This window comes from Salvelinus alpinus, chromosome 8 (assembly GCF_045679555.1).
Source record: "Salvelinus alpinus chromosome 8, SLU_Salpinus.1, whole genome shotgun sequence".
In the NCBI taxonomy this organism is placed as follows: Eukaryota; Metazoa; Chordata; class Actinopteri; order Salmoniformes; family Salmonidae; genus Salvelinus; species Salvelinus alpinus.
This window is the reverse complement of record NC_092093.1, coordinates 58,790,895-58,812,325: the sequence shown is the minus strand read 5'-3', so window position 1 is coordinate 58,812,325 and position 21,431 is coordinate 58,790,895. Positions and strand designations below refer to the sequence as shown.

The following is a 21,431-nucleotide window of genomic DNA, read 5'->3' as shown; positions in this document are numbered from 1 at the left end:
TGTTGAGTACTGTATGCCTCAGTGTTGAGTACTGTATGTCCCAGTGTTGAGTACTGTATGTCCCAGTGTTGAGTACTGTATGTCCCAGTGTTGAGTACTATATTTCTCAGTGTTGAGTACTGTATTTCTCAGTGTTGAGTACTGTATGTCTCAGTGTTGAGTTCTGTATGTCTCAGTGTTGAGTACTGTATGTCCCAGTGTTGAGTAATGTATGCCTCAGTGTTGAGTACTGTATTTCTCAGTGTTGAGTACTGTATGCCTCAGTGTTGAGTACTGTATTTCTCAGTGTTGAGTACTGTATGTCCCAGTGTTGAGTACTGTATGTCCCAGTGTTGAGTACTATATTTCTCAGTGTTGAGTACTGTATTTCTCAGTGTTGAGTACTGTATGCCTCAGTGTTGAGTACTGTATGTCTCAGTGTTGAGTACTGTATGTCCCAGTGTTGAGTACTGTATGTCCCAGTGTTGAGTACTGTATGCCTCAGTGTTGAGTACTGTATTTCTCAGTGTTGAGTACTGTATGCTTCAGTGTTGAGTACTTTATTTCTCAGTGTTGAGTACTGTATGCTTCAGTGTTGAGTACTGTATGTCTCAGTGTTGAGTACTGTATGTCTCAGTGTTGAGTACTGTATGCCTCAGTGTTGAGTACTGTATGCCTCAGTGTTGAGTACTGTATGCCTCAGTGTTGAGTACTGTATGTCTCAGTGTTGAGTAATGTATGTCTCAGTGTTGAGTACTGTATGTCTCAGTGTTGAGTACTGTATGTCTCAGTGTTGAGTACTGTATTTCTCAGTGTTGAGTACTGTATGCCTCCGTGTTGAGTACTGTAGGTCTCAGTGTTGAGTACTGTATGGCTCAGTGTTAAGTACTGTAAGCCATAGTGTTGAGCACTGTATGGCTCAGTGTTGAGTACTGTATGTCTCAGTAATATTTCTGGTAAATTTCTTATTAAATTAAAACACTTTACTTTTTGCCTAAACTATAAGTGTTTATTGTAATTTCATGAGGCATTTGTCTGTTGTGCTTGAAAGGAGATGTTTTTATTTTAAGCCCGCCATCTCTTCAGAGGACAAAATGTATTACTGTTCTTTATTTTATCAAGTTAAAATAAAACATTTAATATTTACAAAAAAATATATATATATATGTAAAACCATTATAGCCCTGCTATTTCCCATGCTTTCCTTTAATTCAGACACTAATTAAGACCTGGGACACCAGCAGGTGAGTGGACTATAACAATCAGGGTAAAGAAATCCAGGGCGGTATTCATTACACCGATTCGGTTGCAAAACGTTTCCTAAGCGGAAGCGGATTATTTAAGATACTCTTTGAAGAGGTAGGGATTCAAAAGTTTTCGGAAGATGGGCAGGGAGTCTGCTGTCCTAGCTTCAAGGGGAGGCTGGTTCCACCATTGGGGTCATAGGACAGAGAAGAGCTTGGACTGGGCTGTGCGGGAGCTGCCCTCCCATAGGAGTGGGAAGGTCAAGAGACCAGAGGTGGCAGAATGAAGTGCTTGGGTTAGGGTGTAGGGTTTGAACATAACCTAAAGATAGAGAGGGGCACTTCCTCTTGCTTCTCTGTGGACAAGTACCGTGGCCTTGTAGTGGATGTGAGCTTCGACTAAAAGCCAATGGAGTGTGCCGAGGAGTGGGGTGACATGGGAGAACTTGGGAAGGTTGAACACCAGGCGGGCTGTGGCATTCTCAATAAGTTGCAGGAGTTTGATGGCACAAGCGGAGAGCCCAGCCAACAGAGAGTTGCAGTAGTCTAGACAGGAGATGACAGGTGATTAGATTACCACTAGAGGGTTTTGTTAACACTAGAGGGCATGACAATAACATGATTTTAGTTAGACAAACCCTAAGAGAAAACAAAAAAAAATGATTGTATTGGTATCAATAGATACTGTAGATAACAATACTTCCAAGTATCAGGGGTTATTCTCAGTAACTCATTGGTTCTGAACTACATTCTACAATGCTATTCTAATATCAGAATAATACTGTGTCTTTGGAGCTTGCATGCCTCTATCCATCTCCTCTGTATGACAGATAAGGCCTATCCAGACTCTCGCTGACCTTCTGCTGTTTAGAAACTGAATGTTCCAGTCGCTTGTAGATGACCACGCCCTGAAGTCCTAACATAGATGTCTCTTCTGGTTGGAGCAATGATATAGTACACCTGCTTCCACCCCTTATCCCTTTAACAACATAACCAATAGTTCTGTCTGTCTGTTCTGTCTGTCCTGTCTATCTGTCATGTCTGCCCTGTCTATCTGTCTGTCCTGTCTATCTGTCATGGCTGTCCTGTCTCTGTCATGTCTGTCCTGTCTATCTGTCATGTCCTGTCTGTCCTGTCTATATGTCCTGTCTGTTCTGTCTGTCCTGTCTGTTCTGTCATGTCTGTCTGTCCTGTCCTGTCTGTGTCAATAGGGGTTATGTTCATTGCTCCTCATATTTATACATACACCTGCTACCTTGACCTTTCCTCAGTCTGGCCTAATAAGTTCCTCACTGACAGAAGCTGCTGTAGATACAGATACAGACTAAACAACCTGGTTAAAACATGCATCCCTAAAACGGTCCATCTGGTTCCCCTAGTACCTCCACCAAGGAGGAGCCTGGTTATACTAAAGAAGCTGGTGAAGTTCGTAGACTGGAATCACTGGATATCTTAACTCTATAAGGGAGTTTCACGTTACAATGTATTATTTTATTTAACCTTTATTTAACTGTAACCATACAGTATATTGATGTTGGCTGCTCCTGTGTTGTTCAATAAAAGCCTAACCCATTATATGATGCCCTGGTTTACAGGAATATTTACAGGAATATTTACAGGAATAGTTACAGGAATATTTTCAGGAATATTTACAGGAATAGTTACAGGAATATTTACAGGAACAGTTACAGGAATAGTTACAGGAATAGGTGTTGTCATAGGGGTATGTTCATGCTTTGCATGCTTATTAGTCACTCATTGTCTATGCACAGAAGTAAAATAGGACATTATTACACGTGATAATCTATACCACAGGAGGCTGGCCGTCCCTTAATTGGGGAGAATGGGCTCGTAGTAATGGCTGGAATTAGTGGAATGGTATAAAATACATCAAACACATGGTCTCCAGGTGTTTGATGCCATTCCATTTGCTCCGTTCCGGCCATTATTATGAGCCGTTCCGCCCTCAGCAGCCTCATTTGATCTGTACAATTAATAATCATGCCTGTTATGTCTCTGTCCTCTGGTATCGCCATGTACAATGGCAAGGCCTTTCTTCTTGAAAAGGGACTTTCTGAAAAAAGTCACTAAAGTCATTGACTCTACAAAAAGGGTGAGGACGTTGCCTCGTTAAAACATTGCAGAGATCCTTTCCATAAAATAATTTAATACACGTCTGACAGGCATGCAGTCATGGGAGGAGGAGCTGTCTGTAATTATAGAATTATAGAATCTGAATGTGGCTCGACTTGAATAGTTGATTCAGTAGTCTATTACTGGAGTACTGTAGGCCTTAACATTCCCACCCATTTTCATTATATCCACATGAGGGCAGTATACACACACTCCTGACCAGATAATGACACTCAATTTAACTGACACAAGTCACTTATAAATTCTCCACATGGCGGTTTCTTGTCATTGTTGGTAGCTGGCCATGCAGAATGACAACAACTCAAGGACTTCTGCCCCATTGAAGAGTACAGATCGGTTTTGTGATGTTGTCAGTTAAGCCATCTATAGTCATTGAAAAGTTTAAAGTAGTAGTTGGATATTGGTTAAAAATGTACTTTTTGGGGGAAGATGTATAGGTAAACGGATCAAATGTTCATTTTGTTATCGCTGTGATATCCAGAGGTATAAATTGCTTCGTTTAGTTTTGCTTTGTTGAAATTAGTCTGGAAGACAAGTTTCCAATGTTTCATACAAACATAGGCTTGTATTAAATGTTTAGTACAGTTGGTTGTGATTATTGAATGCCCTGCATAACTTTGATGGAATCAGGCACCTTCGCTTTCCATTCCAGTATCACAATCATGGTTCAATATTTACATGGGCTTTAGTGTCTTATCAGCAGAATAACAGTATCTGGGGTACTGTAGGCTACTGCTATCTAAATCGCGCAGCGTATCTCTCTGCTTGTATAGAGGTTAAACGGCTCCATTTTTTACAAGTTGTACAATTTGGTGTAATAATCCAATTACAACGACTGCTTGCCAAATTGTGAAGCATAGGTGAATATCCAAACTGCATGATATATTTTATGTAGGATGTTGACATAATTAAATCATCAAATAGACTATAGGCTGCTAGGTAGACTACATTTAAAAAAAAAGTAGCCTTCATTAAAAAAAATATTTTAAACCGTTTCAAATTTGGTGCAACGTTTTTGTTATTCTAAACCTTTCTAAAATAAAATGATCATTAAACACAAAACAGTGTACATTTGTAAAAGTCAAAACAATCTTAATTTGTAAAGAGTAGTTGAGAGTAAAAGGCAGCAATGATAAAATCTCGACAAATTTGGTCAACCCCCCTACTCCTCACCAAATGGTGCGGTCCAGCCAGCGACTTTGTAGTGGGACGAAAGAAAAACGTTTAGACAAAAGTTAGCTGAATGAGTGAGGGGAGAGAGGAGAGTGAAAGAGCGGTACACGCTGAACAGATGACAGAGAGAGACCATAGGCGAAACGAATGTGCATGACAACTTTAGGCTATACATTCCTGTAAACATTAGAAAATATATCCCAAATTAATATTGGAGACATTTATTAGAAGCCGAAGTCCACATGTGTTGTGAAAGATGAGGCTCTTTTGCTGTGCAATTGTGCTGCTATGGGCATCCTCCGCGGAGTGCCAGCAAAGAGGTGAGCTGGAAATAATCTCTTTCCTATTGACTGCATTTTCACTCATTCAGCACGAGGTCTCAATGCGTCCGGGGCAAAGCATTTTTTATTCTTAAAGCAATGTATGGGATATGCACTTTAATTTATGTAGGGCATAAGTGGAAGATTAGGAATAGTAGATTTATCTTTGTTGATAGAACGCATTTTGAGTACTTACTATTTTCCTGTTCTTTACATTTGCCAGTTTAAAACAGAAATAGCCTAATATGTATTGCATAAATTGAGTGAAAAGTAATAGGTGTGTTGAAATTGCAGACAATAATTCAGCCATTAGTTTACAATTACAAACAGGAGGATTCTAAGTCATTACAAACTATGCTATCCATTTTTAATACAACCAGTTGCATCACCAGCAAACTAATATCACTGGCCAATCTACATGATAGTTACTTTGTTAAACCCTTATTAGTTCTCACCTTGAGAGAAATTCCGGGCCATTGTCATTGAAATGTTTTACAATTGCTGACGCCTCTTTCTCCAAAGCACAGTCACGCTAACATGCTAGGGTCGCCTCAAGGCCGAATTCAAATCCTCTAATTGTAACAACAATCATCAGTAGAAAATGTTTGAGGTGCAGATTTTAGGCTTCAAATAGACCAGCTTTCATTACGTTCCCTTATGGTTTGGCTTTTTAAAAAACATTACATTGGAATCAAGATCAGATGTTGATGTGCTGTGTAACTTGTCCTCCCCCCCCCCCCCCCCATTCAATTCAATACATTTAAGAAACACTTTTAATTGAATTGATATTATTGAATACTGAATACTCGCTTGCTTGTAAAATGCTTCTTCTCAAATGTAATTGGAGAAGCTTCTACCTATACTTGTTGGCATAAACATGTTGGGGATCTCCATATGTTACAATTACATATATTAAATTGTAGGGCTGTCAAACGATACATTTTTTAAATCAAGTTAATTGCATGTTTTTCTGTAGTTAACTACTGTACGAATAATATATATATATATATATTGTTTTCAAATGTAACCCTAATTAAATGCCCACACCAGTTTTTCAAATTTAAAGACGATGGCCAGAGCTTACCCATGGTGTTGCACAACAATGTAAGTCAACCAGTCATAGTTTTAGTCAAAGTATGATATACTTGAGCTTGAAGTGACAAACCCGAACTGCCCGCTTCGTGCAAATTCGTACCGATGCCTTGTCTTTTCCTATGAAATGAGGTGTGAATTATTTTTATCCTACGTTTCGTTTTAGGGCTGGGTTTTATTAGAATGGTACCACCCACCAGCATGGCATTGTTTATTAATCAGAAACACCTGTAAAGTCCGCCAGTCACTGAGCAACAGATAATCTTTGGCTATAGCAAAGATGATGGATGGGTACAGTGCATTCAGAAAGTATTCAGACCCCTTTACTTTTTTCACATTTTGTTACGTTACAGCCTTATTCTAAAATGGAGTAAATTGTTTTTTCCCCCTTATCAATCTACACACAATACCCCATAATGACAAAGCAAAAACAGGTTTTTAGATCTTTTTGCAAATGTACAATAAAAAAAACAACTGATATCACATTTACATAAGTATTCAAACCCTTTACTCAATACTTGGTTGAAGCACCTTTGGCAACGATTACAGCCTAGAGTCTTGGTATGACTCTACAAGCTTGGCACACCTGCATTTGGCGAGTTTCTCACATTCTTCTCTGCAGATCCTCTCAACCTCTGTCAGGTTGGATGGGGAGAGTCCCTGCACAGCTATTTTCAGGTCTCTCCAGAGATGTTCGATCGGGTTCAAGTCCGGGCTCTGGCTGGGCCACTCAAGGACATTCAGAGACTTGTCCCAAAGCCACTCCTGCATTGTCTTGGCTGTGTGCTTAGGGTTGTTGTCCTGTTGGAAGGTGAACCTTCGCTCAGTCTGAAGCCCTGAGCGCTCTGGAGCAGGTTTTCATTAAGTATCTCTCTGTACTTCATCTTTCCCTTGATCCTGAATAGTCTCTCAGTCCCTGCCACTGAAAAACATCCCCACAGCATGATGCTGCCATCACCATGCTTCACCGTAGGGATGGTGCCAGGTTTCCTCCAGACGTGACGCTTGGCATTCAGGCCAAAGAGTTCAAACTTGGATTCATCAGACCAGAGAATCTTGTTTCTCATGGTCTGAGAGTCCTTCAGGTGCCTTTTGGCAAACTCCAAGCGGGCTGTTATGTGCCTTTTACTGAGGAGTTGCTTCCATCTGGCCACTCTACCAAAAAGGCCTGATTGGTGGAGTGCTGCAGAGATGATTGTCCTTCTGGAAGGTTCTCCCATCTCCACAGAGGAACTCTGGAGCTCTGTCAGAGCGACCATCAGGTTCTTGGTCACCTCCCTGACCAAGTCCCTTCTCCCCCGATTGCTCAGTTTAGCCTGGCGGCCAGCTCTAGGAAGAGTCTTCGTGGTTCCAAACTTCTTCCATTTAAGAATGATGGAGGCCACTGTGTACTTGGGGACCTTCAATGCTGCAGAAATATTTTGGTACCCTTCCCCAGATCTGTGCCTCGACACAATCCTGTCTCAGAGCTCTACAGACAATTCCTTCGATCTCATGGCTTGGATTTTGCTCTGACATGCACTCTCAACTGTGGGACCTTATATAGACAGGTGTGTGCCTTTCCAAATCATGTCCAATCAATTGAATTTACCACAGGTGGACTAAATCAAGGATGATTTAAGGATGATCAATGGAAACAGGATGCACCTGAGCTCAATTTTGAGTCTCATAGCAAAGGGTCAAAAGGAAGTAAGGTATTTCATTTTTATAGCAAAAATTCTAAAAACCTGTTTTCGGTTTGTCGTTATGGGGTATTGCGTGTAGATTGATGAGGAAAAATTATTTAATCCATTTTAGAATAAGGCTGTACCATATCAAAATGTGAAAAAAGTCAAGGGGTCTGAATATTTTCCAAATGCACTACAGCTTTTGAGCCATGGAACAAATAGGGGGTGCAAACTAAAGAAATTGTACACAAGAGGGTGTGCTAAGCTACTTTTTTAGCATTCCTGTGCTGCGGTCATAGGTACGAGGCAGAGTCCCGACACATTTATGTATGCTAGCCAAGCCGGCTGGCCGTTCATTCTATTGGTTAGGTTGCCTGAGACGCGACCCAGTTGCTAAGTCTTTTTGTCTTTTTGACCTAGTCGTTCGTTCTAAATGTTCCATTGCCATGCTGGCTGGCAATGCTTTTATCCCTTGCTTGCTAGCTAGCGAACTTCGGCTAACACAGTCATGTCAATCCGTGCAGCTATAATAACAGAAAAGTAGCTGCATTTAAAAAAAATATATATTATACAGATAACAGACAGAACAGGTAGAGGGCAGAACACACACGGATCGCCTACCAAATCAAACCCACCTCAACACCCCCATGCTCTAACAGAGCCCCACCCCAAAACCAGACTTCTAAAATTATCTGCCGAAATTGTTGCAACCCCTATTACTAGCCTGTTCAACCTCTCTTTCGTGTCGTCTGAGATTCCCAAAGATTGGAAAGCAGCTGCGGTCATCCCCCTCTTCAAAGTGGGAGACACTCTGCTACAGACCTATATCTATCCTACCCTGCCTTTCTAAGGTCTTCGAAAGCCAAGTTAACAAACAGATTACCGACCATTTCGAATCCCACCATACCTTCTCCGCTATGTAATCTTGTTTCAGAGCTGGTCATGGGTGCACCTCAGCCACGCTCATGGTCCTAAATGATATCATAACCGCCATCGATAAGAAACAATACTGTGCAGCCGTTTTCATCGACCTGGCTAAGGCTTTTGACTCTGTCAATCACCGCATCCTTATCGGCAGACTCAACAGCCTTGGTTTCTCAAATGATTGCCTCGCCTGGTTCACCAACTACTTCTCAGACATTGTTCAGTGTGTCAAATCGGAGGGCCTCTCTATGGGGGTGCCACAGGGTTCAATTCTTGGGCCGACTCTCTTCTCTGTATACATCAATGATGTCGCTCTTGCTGCTGGTGAGTCTCTGATCCACCTCTACGCAGACGACACCATTCTGTATACTTCTGGCCCTTCTTTGGACACTGTGTTAACTACCCTCCAGATGAGCTTCAATGCCATACAACTCTCCTTCCGTGGCCACCAACTGGTCTTAAATACAAGTAAAACTAAATGCCTGCTCTTCAACCGATCGCTGCCCGCACCTGCCCGCCCGTCCAGCATCACTACTCTGGACGGTTCTGACTTAGAATATGTGGACAACTACAAATACCTAGGTGTCTGGTTAGACTGTAAACTCTCCTTCCAGACTCACATCAAACATTTCCAATCCAAAATTAAATCTAGAATTGGCTTCCTATTTCGCAACAAAGCATCCTTCACTCATGCTGCCAAACATACCCTCGTAAAACTGACCATCCTACCGATCCTCGACTTCGGCGATGTCATTTACAAAATAGCCTCCAACACTCTACTCAACAAATTGGATGCAGTCTATCCCAGTGCCATCCGTTTGGTCACCAAAGCCCCATATACTACCCACCACTGCGACCTGTATGCTCTCGTTGGCTGGCCCTCGCTTCATACTCGTCGCCAAACCCACTGGCTCCAGGTCATCTACAAGACCCTGCTAGGTAAAGCCTCGCCTTATCTCAGTTCGCTGGTCACCATAGCAGCACCCACCCGTAGCACGCGCTCCAGCAGGTATATCTCACTGGTCACCCCCAAAGCCAATTCCTCCTTTGGCCGCCTCTCCTTCCAGTTCTCTGCTACAAATGACTGGAACGAACTACAAAAATCACTGAAACTGGAGACACTTATCTCCCTCACTAGGTTTAAGCATCAGCTGTCAGAGCAGCTCACAGATCACTGCACCTGTACATAGCCCATCTGTAAATAGCCCAAACAACTACCTCATCCCCTACTGTATTTATTTATTTATCTTGCTCCTTTGCACCCCAGTATTTCTACTTTGCACATTCATCTACTGCACATCTACCATTCCAGTGTTTAATTGCTATATTGTATTTACTTTGCCACCATGGCCTATTTATTGCCTTACCTCCCTTATCTCACCTCATTTGCACACATTGTAAAGAGACTTGTTTTTCTACTATATTATTGACTGTATGTTTGTTTACTCCATGTGTAACTCTGTGTTGTTGTATGTGTCGAACTGCTTTGCTTTATCTTGGCCAGGTCGCAGTTGTAAATGAGAACTTGTTCTCAACTTGCCTACCTGGTTAGATAAAGGTGAAATAAAATACAAATACTTAAAGCAGACATGATATACAATGAGTAATATAATCAAATAGTAAAAAATATATATTATAAAATAAAAAAAATAAAAATGTAAGTAAAAATAATGACACAGCTAGCAAAAGTGACCGAGCAACCAGCTGTCCCTCATGATATTAGGCCTAGCCATGTAAAGTCAGGTGGGAAAATGATAGATGACAGATTACAATAGCAACTGATCAAATATTTTTTTTTCTATAAAAACAGCAAATAAAACCCCAAAAATTGAAGAAGAAAAAAAACAAACGAACAAAAACCTGAAGTCTGGTTTGAAAAAGAAACACCCCCGGTCACCTAATAGAACAAGGTAACCACTAATCCCCACGCAAAGAAATCCACACATAATGTGCTTGTAGTGGGACACATTAAATCTATCGAGTAGAGAGCCCTGCTGAAATAGTGAAAGGATTTAAAACAAATAAGAAATACTTATTTACATCCCAAAACTAGGCTGTTTTAAAATAGGCTGTTTTAAAAGAAAGTATAAAACATTTGATAAATTACATATTACAGCAATACCACTAAGTTAGCAGCAACGTCTTTAAAGAGTTGACATAACTTAATTATAGAACTGTGCTTTATCTACCCTGGATACGGGTACCATCGAGAAATAGAAATGAGCAGCTTCATGGTAATAAAATAAAACGTTAAACCAAAAGGAGAATTGACTCACCAGAACTAAGGCACTAACGTTACCTAATAATAACAATATCAGCTGATGCCACTGGCAACGCTATACAGTATCTACAAAAGAGAGACTGAGTCTGCAGTGGTAGACACATTCGTCCATTACCCTAATCGCCAAATAGATGAGCATTCAGCCATTTGCTTCGTCCGACTTCTGTAGAATGTTCAGATTTACAAAGGCCATTGCCTTATGGGGGTCTTGGAACGTACAGTGGGGAGAACAAGTATTTGATACACTGCCGATTTTGCAGGTTTTCCTACTTACAAAGCATGTAGAGGTCTGTAATTTTTATCATAGGTACACTTCAACTGTGAGAGGCGGAATCTAAAACAAAATTCCAGAAAATCACATTGTATGATTTTTAAGTAATTAATTTGCATTTTATTGCATGACATAAGTATTTGATACATCAGAAAAGCAGAACTTAAATATTTGGTACAGAAACCTTTGTTTGCAATTACAGAGATCATACGTTTCCTGTAGTTCTTGACCAGGTTTGCACACACTGCAGCAGGGATTTTGTCCCACTCCTCCATACAGACCTTCTCCAGATCCTTCAGGTTTCGGGGCTGTCGCTGGGCAATACAGACTTTCAGCTCCCTCCAAAGATTTTCTATTGGGTTCAGGTCTGGAGACTGGCTAGGCCACTCCAGGACCTTGAGATGCTTCTTACGGAGCCACTCCTTAGTTGCCCTGGCTGTGTGTTTCGGGTCGTTGTCATGCTGGAAGATCCAGCCACGACCCATCTTCAATGCTCTTACTGAGGGAAGGAGGTTGTTGGCCAAGATCTCGCGATACATGGCCCCATCCATCCTCCCCTCAATACGGTGCAGTCATCCTGTCCCCTTTGCAGAAAAGCATCCCCAAAGAATGATGTTTCCACCTCCATGCTTCACGGTTGGGATGGTGTTCTTGGGGTTGTACTCATCCTTCTTCTTCCTCCAAACACGGCGAGTGGAGTTTAGACCAAAAAGCTCTATTTTTGTCTCATCAGACCACATGACCTTCTCCCATTCCTCCTCTGGATCATCCAGATGGTCATTGGCAAACTTCAGATGGGCCTGGACATGCGCTGGCTTGAGCAGGGGGACCTTGCGTGCGCTGCAGGATTTTAATCCATGATGGCGTAGTGTGTTACTAATGGTTTTCTTTGAGACTGTGGTCCCAGCTCTCTTCAGGTCATTGACCAGGTCCTGCCGTGTAGTTCTGGGCTGATCCCTCACCTTCCTCGTGATCATTGATGCCCCACGAGGTGAGATCTTGCATGGAGCCCCAGACCGAGGGTGATTGACCGTCATCTTCAACTTCTTCCATTTTCGAATAATTGCGCCAACAGTTGTTGCCTTCTCACCAAGCTGCTTGCCTATTGTCCTGTAGCCCATCCCAGCCTTGTGCAGGTCTGCAATTTTATCCCTGATGTCCTTACACAGCTCTCTGATCTTGGCCACTGTGGAGAGGTTGGAGTCTGTTTGATTGAGTGTGTGGACAGGTGTCTTTTATACAGCTAATGAGTTCAAACAGGTGCAGTTAATACAGGTATTGAGTGGAGAACAGGAGGGTTTCTTAAAGAAAAACGAACAGGTCTGTGAGAGCCGGAATTCTTACTGGTTGGTAGGTGATCAAATACTTATGTCATGCAATAAAATGCAAATTAATTACTTAAAAATCATACAATGTGATTTTCTGGATTTTTGTTTTAGATTCCGTCTCTCACAGTTGAAGTGTACCTATGATAAAAATTACAGACCTCTACATGCTTTGTAAGTAGGAAAACCTGCAAAATCGGCAGTGTATCAAATACTTGTTCTCCCCACTGTATGTTATACGGAGTCATGCAGGAAAAGCCACACCATACTGAACGTTGGTCCGTCCACCGAGCAGACTCTTGATATCGTTGAAAGTGACACGGTCACAAGCAACGCTGTGGACATAATCAGGGAAGATAGAGATGGGTGCTCTGTTACATTGAAGTAAGCCAAATTCTCTGGCACGCCAAAGAACATCAATACAATCCTGATAGTAGTGTAGGTTAGCCACAATGACGCAAGCTTTTCTTCCAGGCTTTCCTGCTTGAGAGCCTCGATGTGAGCCGTCTACAAGGACGTCTTTATCCAATTTGAGGGCTTCCTTCAATAACTTTGAGACCGATAAAGTAGAACTTGATCCCGGGTCCTCAGCTACCACCATGATCCTGATATTGGATCTTGGCATATAACCTTGTAAATGTATGCATTGTTCCTTAAGGCTAGCCACATAAGTTTCAAGCTTCTTAACCATGGTTTTTAGTGTGAGCATGTTGCCAAGCCCTGTTCCATGTCGGAGACAGTTTTCTTTACTGTTTCCAGTTCACTACGAACCATTGCTGTATGCTTTGCGAGTTCCTTCTTGACTGCTTGTAACTCCAACTTAATAAAATGTAAATCCTCACTGAGTGCCTCCTTGAGTTCCGACTTGATTATAGATTAAATGTCCACTCTGAGGGCAGCAACAATCGCGGCCTTCAAATCCTCCGAGGGGAAGAGCCGCTGCTCCCACTTGTTGAAGAACTCGAGCTCCTTGTCTTGGGCCTAAGTGTTTTCTCTTTTGTCAGTGACTCCGCTGAACTTAAAGTTTTGCAAGTTATACGCCATTTATGCATTAAAACAAAAATAAAAGTTGAACAAAGTAAAGCACGTCATTCAAAGGCAGTGTTTCCTAGTTCTATTTGGGTCGAAGCGCAAAATTAGTATTAAATAAATGCAATTTCAGCAGGAGCTTGGAAAAACATGACCTACTACGTGGCTTGCTCACTAGCGCCCCCCGCATTTAATTTTGTTTGACCTGTTTTTCTATTGACATTTCTATGTGTATGTATTTATATCCATAAAAGAGAAAACAATATTCCCATTTTTGCTTCATAGGCTTACCTGTGCTAAACAGGTTTTTTAGTATGGCTTAGAACGCGTCTCAACAAATCACAATGCATGTTTTGACCAACTATTGTTGAATTATGTTTTTTCACCGTCAAATTATCATAATCCATTGGATAATATGTCAAGTTTTTGCACTAGTCCCCCCCCAAAAATATGTCAATTTTTGTAAATGGTAAAATTGCGTGTGTTATGATTTCATTTTGGAACCCCGCCAACCCTGTCACCTCAAGATGAATGGTTTTAACCGCGTTCCACTGCTTTGATTGGTGGAGCTAGAAATCACAAGTGTCTATCCTATAATGAAAAAGCGCCCGCGAAAGAAGATTCCACAAACTTGTTTATCTATTTTGTGCTGTTGTTACATCAAGTATTGGTGTTTCGTTTCATGTCGGATGTGCTTAGGGAGTTGTTACGTCATTTGCGGCATGCATCATGAGCAAAGTCATTGTAGCCTATCATTGTACTTCCCCTAGCTGTGAGAACCATGGCATCATGAGCCTACCAAAGGTTGCACCGTGTCCATTACAATGTTGAAAAACGCGTCTCTAGTCCAAACCGTTCAATAGTTAGGCTATTCATATTACCAGAGCTTCATCTTATTCTTTTTATTTCTATGGCGGATTTGCGGCCCCAATTTTGGAAGATACCAAACCTTTGGAGATTACAATAGAAGGCAAATGTAAAGATAGTGGTTTCACCTATCCATTTGTGGCACAGTTTTCCCTACGTGCTTATGGCAAATACAGCTCCAGAACCAGCCATAGCCTAGCTGGCTAATCTTTTGAATAAGATGAAGCAACAGATAACATTAGTTAGCTAGATAAGGTTAGCATGCTAGTAAGCTACACTGATAGCTCCCTACTTGTTATTATTTCTCCACTCCACGTGGAAATCACCCACAACGATGGCAATGTACTCCTAATTATCCCATTTTCCAAAATGATACATCGAGAAGATTGAAAGTGTCACGTTCCTGACCTATTTTATGTTATTTTTGTATATGTTTAGTTGGTCAGGGCGTGAGTTGGGGTGGGCATTGTATGTTTTGTGTTTAGATCACTGTTAATCAGCCTTATATGGTTCTCAATCAGAGACAGGTGGTTTACGTTTTCCTCTGATTGGGAACCATATATAGGCTGGCTGTTCACACTGTTTGTTTGTGGGTGATTGTCTCCTGTGTTTGTGTCTGCGCACCACACGGGATTGTTTCGGTGTTATTTCGTTTGATGTAGTCTGTTTCCTGCTCGTGAGTTCTTCGTGTCTTTTATTGTAAGTTCCATGTTCAGGTTTCGTCTACATTGTCCGTTTGTTATTTTGTATTTCTGAAGTCTAGTTCGTGTCAGTGTTCGTCTGTTTTTTTCAATAAATCATTATGTCATCACACCTCGCTGCGCATTGGTCTACCGATCCTTCTCTCCTCTCCTCGTCCGAGGAGGAGGAAGACGACACCCGTTACAGAAAGACTACTAGTTTTTCATTAAACTGCCTTTTTCGTCCTCATGCGAGAAATCAGAAGCCACAGCAGCCATTTTGAAATTGCAACTTTATTGGCTGACTATCCTTTGTTGTTCAACGCGACGTCACGTGCATTCCAAAAGGTATTTCAATCTTCTTGATGTATCATTTTGGAGGATGTGATAATTAGGAATACAGCGCCATCGCCATCCCTGGATTGAAGTACATTTTCCGAGCCATATCTAATGCCAGCACCGCGCTGTCCTGATCATGGCAGCCAGGCATTCGGAACTTACAGGGAAGATGTATTTACAGTGACGTAAGATCGGAATCATAAGGCTAGCTTTACAGCAGCTGCTAGCCGCAGAGACCGAGAGCACCAAATGCATTGTGTGTTGCACTCAAAAGTGAGCTGTGTTACATAAAGGTATGGACACACCGGTAGTGTTTTCTGGCCGTGAGGAGTACTCAGCACCTTTGAACAGAGTGCTGTCCATGATTTGGAAACCGACTATAGAATCCAGAGAAAATCTCAACAGTCAGATGTCCACCAGCGGGGGGTCCCTAAAACACACCACACTGAACGAACGGCAGATGAACAAGCAGATCAACATTCAGGGAAATGATCAACCTCGTAGGCTGAAACTACTGTCCTTACTGCTGCTGATCTGACTACTGGGACTGCTTGGTCTGATCTGCCTAATTATTTGAAGTAAAGAAGGATTATAAATGTAATGTCACAAACCACCCTCTCATCTCAATTTTCAAGCCTTCAGTATTTGAAATAAATGGCTTACTCTATAGGCAGATGCAATAGTGGAATTGCACATGTTTCTTTTGAGTCTGATAGCCTATGCGTTAAGTTGTGTCAATACCAAAAATGTGAGCTTCTACTGTTTCTACTGCTGGATTTAGACACACCTGGCTCTATATTAGGATGAGGTTGGAGGAGTAGAAGTCAATGTTTTAAAATAAGACATGTAGGCTTTGGTTAAAGTCAAAATCCCACAGTGGTGCTATACGTGAAAATCCATCTTTCTCTCAGGTGCAGTGTGAAGATGCTAAATGGACCCCCTCACACTGCCTTCTACCAAAATGTTTTATGTCAAAGTGGTGCTAACTTTGTTACCTGACAATACACACTGTAAAAGTCAGACACAATACCACAACGTGACAATCCTCTCCAATCTGACATTTCATAATAATAACTTGAATAATATCAATGAAATGCTACTGATAATAATGAAGTGTAATGGAAATAGTGAAGTTGAAGAGAAAATCCATGTGTTTCTTTTGAGTCTGATATGCACCCCCCCCCCCCCCCCCGCTCAGTGATCCTGTACATTGGCCATGCAAATTACCATAACCTCAAATTCCTTTTTTTTCTTCTCAAAGTTGCCAAAAGAGTGAGTCAATGAAACCAGACCGTAGTCACTGTGTCGGGTTCTGAAACCAGACCATAGTCACTGTGTCGGGTTCTGAAACCAGACCATAGTCACTGTGTCGGGTTCTGAAACCAGACCATAGTGACTGTGTCGGGTTTTGAAACCAGACCATAGTCACTGTGTCGGGTTTTGGAGACTATTGACTGTGAGGGGGAGGTTTACTCAAAATATTACGAACAAGACATTTCCAAATAAACTCCTTGTCTTAAGATTAGTATTTTTACTAAAATATATTATTTACTCATATGTTCCACACAGAGAATGCATTGATCAGTTAACATATTTGTACTGTTTAATCAATTCACCATCACTATTTACACAACATTCTTTGCTAAGCAGAGTGCCCTGAGCGTTGAGTAACGCTACCTGAAATGCTGAACTGGTAGCTGGCTAACATCTTCAGCCACGGACAGCATTTTTACCTTATCAACCCCAGATGCTATCTACCAGTGAACTGTTGAAATGTTAGTCTTTTGTGTTCAGTGGCATTCCAAAGATGGCAGCCGCTCAGCAGAAGCCGCTCCTGGGTAAGGCTGATGAGATGACCTCTGACCATTGGGGGCCTGCTCAGATCTAGGCCAGTCAATCACGGGACCTTGTTATCCAAACATTGACCAGGCCTCACTGACTGACTGATGTCCCTTTCACACTAATGAGCTGAGCTGTATAATCATTTGAGGGGTGCTTATATTTGTCCTTTAATGGATTTTTTTTGGCGGGGGGATATCTCAACTCCCCATGATACACCCGCAGGGAGTGGGGTCACAGCCAGGGAAGCCATTGTACAGCGCCCCTGGAGCAATTAGTGTGCCTTACTCAAGGGTAGAGCGACAGATTTGTTCACCTTGTCGCCTCCAGAATTCAAACCAGCAACCTTTGGTTACTGGCCCAATGCTCTAACCTCGAGGCTACCTGCCTCCCCACTGTACCCACTGACCTGGTTACGCGTCCACCGTAGTTGCTACAACTGTGGGGATATAGCCATTTAGTTCACATCACATCATCTCAAGCAGTTTAGTCCAAAAAGCTGTATAATGTATGATGTCAGATAACCTGATGAAGATAATTATGGGGCTAATATTGCAGTTAACGCTAATAAGACATGAGGATATTAAAGCCCATAATTAAATAAAAATGACAAGTAGGACAAGGATGCTAGTTTGGCTTTGATTTCATTTTCCGCCACATGCAAGCGTTCACCATGGAGCCCAGATTTGGTCGGCAGATGCAGACAGATGATTAAAGCATCCCCAGTGCAAAGGAGCCCCAGGTAATAGGCTTAAGAAGCCTGAAATTACCACAAATCACCACATCTATGGGTTACATCAGTGTCTGACTATGTGTCAGTCAGCCATTTAGTAGCGCTGGTTAGCAGTGTGGTGTTACATCGCGACTAGGTGGTGATTTATTGATGAAATACCAGGCTGACTGACCTGACTGATGGTCCCTGTCCGCAACCAGTTGCTGTGTCAATAACATCCCCCCGGGCTGTCACTGTGTCACTTGCCTTCCCACAGTTATCTGCACCTGGTTAGATCATGTCAAAGCTAGGTACTGTAAAATAGCCCTCTCCGGGATTAAGACTACCATGAACCAAAATATGAAAGATTGTGTTTCACTTTCACAGGATCAAATCCATTGGGATTTGAGATTTGGCTCTGATGTTTAAAATCAATTAACGCAACTGATTTTTAAACAACGAAAACATTGTGAGTTTGATGGTCAGAGAACATGGGCGAGGTTTCTTTCATGACAAACCATGACCTATCGCAGGATGGTTTGTAAGATTGAATAAAATAATTTTTAAGGCAAACTGTTAAAAACATTATAACAAGCTAATAAATAGTCGGCATGAAAAGAATAATTGCTTTCCAATCCACTCTCCCTGCGTTTCCCCTTTACAGCCCACAGAGCACAGGGGTCAAGCCTCTCTGTCAATGAGAAATCAGCAGCCACCGAACGGCAGACAGACATGCAGACAGATGGACAGACAGTCAGTCAGTCAGTCATACCAATTTCACACTGTCTTGCTGAACCGTACTGTACTGTCTCATTACCAATCAGTGGGTCTGACTCCGAGACAGTCTACCACTCGTCTGGTCAGATGTCTCAACCGTACTGTACTGTCTCGTTACCGATCAGTGGGTCTGACTCCGAGACAGTCTATCACTCGTCTGGTCAGATGTCTCAACCGTACTGTACTGTCTCGTTACCAATCAGTGGGTCTGACTCCGAGACAGTCTACCACTCGTCTGGTCAGATGTCTCAACCGTACTGTACTGTCTCATTACCAATCAGTGGGTCTGACTCCGAGACAGTCTATCACTCGTCTGGTCAGATGTCTCAACCGTACTGTACTGTCTCATTACCGATCAGTGGGTCTGACTCCGAGACAGTCTATCACTCGTCTGGTCAGATGTCTCAACCGTACTGTACTGTCTCGTTACCGATCAGTGGGTCTGACTCCGAGACAGTCTACCACTCATCTGGTCAGATGTCTCAGTGCTGCTATGTCATTAGGCTAACAACTCCAGTTTTCTGAAGGGCCCCTGGAGGGCCTCTGAAGGCCTCACCATCACTGTTCTCACCACTGTTCTCAGGAATGCTTTGGGACCATTCAATTCAATAGGATTAAGTCGTAGGCCAAGCTCACAATGGCCACCTTCTCCTGGGAAGCGTACATATGTTTTAGATCTTAGAGAGGAGATGTATTGATGTCTTTGAAATGCCAGTAAAGATCCCTTGTCAGAAAAGTTTAATTGTGTCTGGAATTAAGTTCTGCTCATGAACAGCTTGTTTATTAATAATTAATAATTTGTTATGCATTAGTAAACATGCATAAAGCAGTTATTCCCACCTGGACAAAAGGAACACCTATGTGAGAATGCTGTTCATTGACTACAGCTCAGCGTTCAACACCATAGTACCCTCAAAGCTCATCACCAAGCTAAGGATCCTGGGACTAAACACCTCCCTCTGCAACTGGATCCTGGACTTCCTGACAGGCCACCCCCAGGTGGTGAGGGTAGGTAGCAACACATCTGCCATGCTGATCCTCAACACTGGAGCTCCCCAGGGGTGCGTGCTCAGTCCCCTCCTGTACTCCCTGTTCACCCACGACTGCATGGCCAGGCACGACTCCAACACCATCATTAAGTTTGCTGACGACACAACAGTGGTAGGCCTGATCACCGACAACGACGATACAGCCTATAGGGAGGAGGTCAGAGACCTGGCCGGGTGGTGCCAGAATAAAAACCTATCCCTCAACGTAACCAAGACTAAGAAGATGATTGTGGACTACAGGAAAAGGAGAACCGAGCATGTCCCCATTCTCATCGACGGGGCTGTAGTGGAGCAGGTTGAGAGCTTCAAATTCCTTGATGTCCACATCAACAACAAACTAGATTGGTCCAAACACACCAAGACAGTCGTGAAGAGGGCACAACAAAGCCTATTCCCCTTCAGGAAAGATTTGGCATGGGTCCTGAGATCCTCAAAAGTTTATACAGCTGCAACATCGGTTGCATCACTGCCTGGTACGGCAATTGCTCGGCCTCTGACCGCAAGGCACTACAGAGGGTAGTACGTACGGCCCAGTACATCACTGGGGCAAAGCTGCCTGCCATCCAGGACCTCTACACCAGGCGGTGTCAGAGGAAGGCCCTAAAAATTGTCAAAGTCCCCAGCCACCCCAGTCATAGACTGTTCTCTCTACTACCGCATGGCAAGCGGTACCGGAGTGCCAAGTCTAGGACAAAAAGGCTTCTCAACAGTTTTTACCCCCAAGCCATAAGACTCCTGAACAGGTAACCAAATGGTTACCCGGACTATTTGCATTGTGTGCCCCCCCCCCAACCCCTCTTTTACGCTGCTGCTACTCTCTGTTTATCTTATATGCATAGTCACTTTAACTATACATTCATGTACATACTACCTAATTTGGCCCAACCAACCAGTGCTCCCGCACATTGGCTAACCGGGCTATCTGCATTGTGTCCCACCACCCGCCAACCCCTCTTTTTACGCTTCTGCTACTGTCTGTTCATCATATATGCATAGTCACTTTAAAATCTGTTGAGGACAGAGGGCGCTGTTTTCACTTTGGGGGAAAATCGTGCCCAATTTAAACGGCCTCGTACTCAATTCTTGCTCGTACAATATGCATATTATTATTACTATTGGATAGAAAACACTCTCTAGTTTCTAAAACCGTTTGAATTATATCTGTGAGTAAAACAGAACTCGTTTGGCAGCAAACTTCCTGACCAGGAAGTGGAAAGTCTGAAAACGATGCTCTGTTCTAGGGCCTGCCTATAAATGGGCATGATACTTATTAGTATACATGCACGTCATACACCTTCCACTAGATGTCAAGAGGCAGTGAGAGAAGAAATGGGGTGTTTATCTTGGTCTGAGGTGGAATAAATCCTATTGGAATGACGTGTCACCCATTTCCTGTTTTCTGGAAAGCGCGAGGATGGACCTGGAATTGCCTTCTGGAAAGCTGTCGTTATAGGCGACTACTATCTCCGGCTTTGATTTTATTTGATACATGTGACAATATCATCGTAAAGTATGTTTTTTCAATATAGTTTTATTAGATTATTGAAATTTATTCGGGACGTTAGGCGTGTTGCGTTGTGTGCTTTTGTTCAGGAAGGAGAGCTTCGCGCCACTTGGCGAGTGTGCTTGCTAATTCAAGAGGGACAAAGGACGTTCTAAAACCAAACAACGATTGTTCCCGACAAAGGACCTCTTGTACAACATTCTGA

The 21,431-nt window shown here is 42.5% G+C and overlaps 1 protein-coding gene across 1 annotated transcript in view; it reads left to right on the top strand.

Moving 5' to 3' along the window:
* Positions 1–4,603: 4,603 nt before the first annotated feature.
* Positions 4,604–21,431, top strand: part of LOC139583363 (laminin subunit alpha-1-like) — a 109,209-nt gene continuing 92,381 nt past the window's right edge. The window contains exon 1 of the mRNA XM_071414351.1: positions 4,604–4,870. Within this exon, the coding sequence (XP_071270452.1) occupies positions 4,807–4,870 (64 nt within the window). The 5' untranslated portion in view covers positions 4,604–4,806. The remainder of the gene's footprint in view (positions 4,871–21,431) is intronic.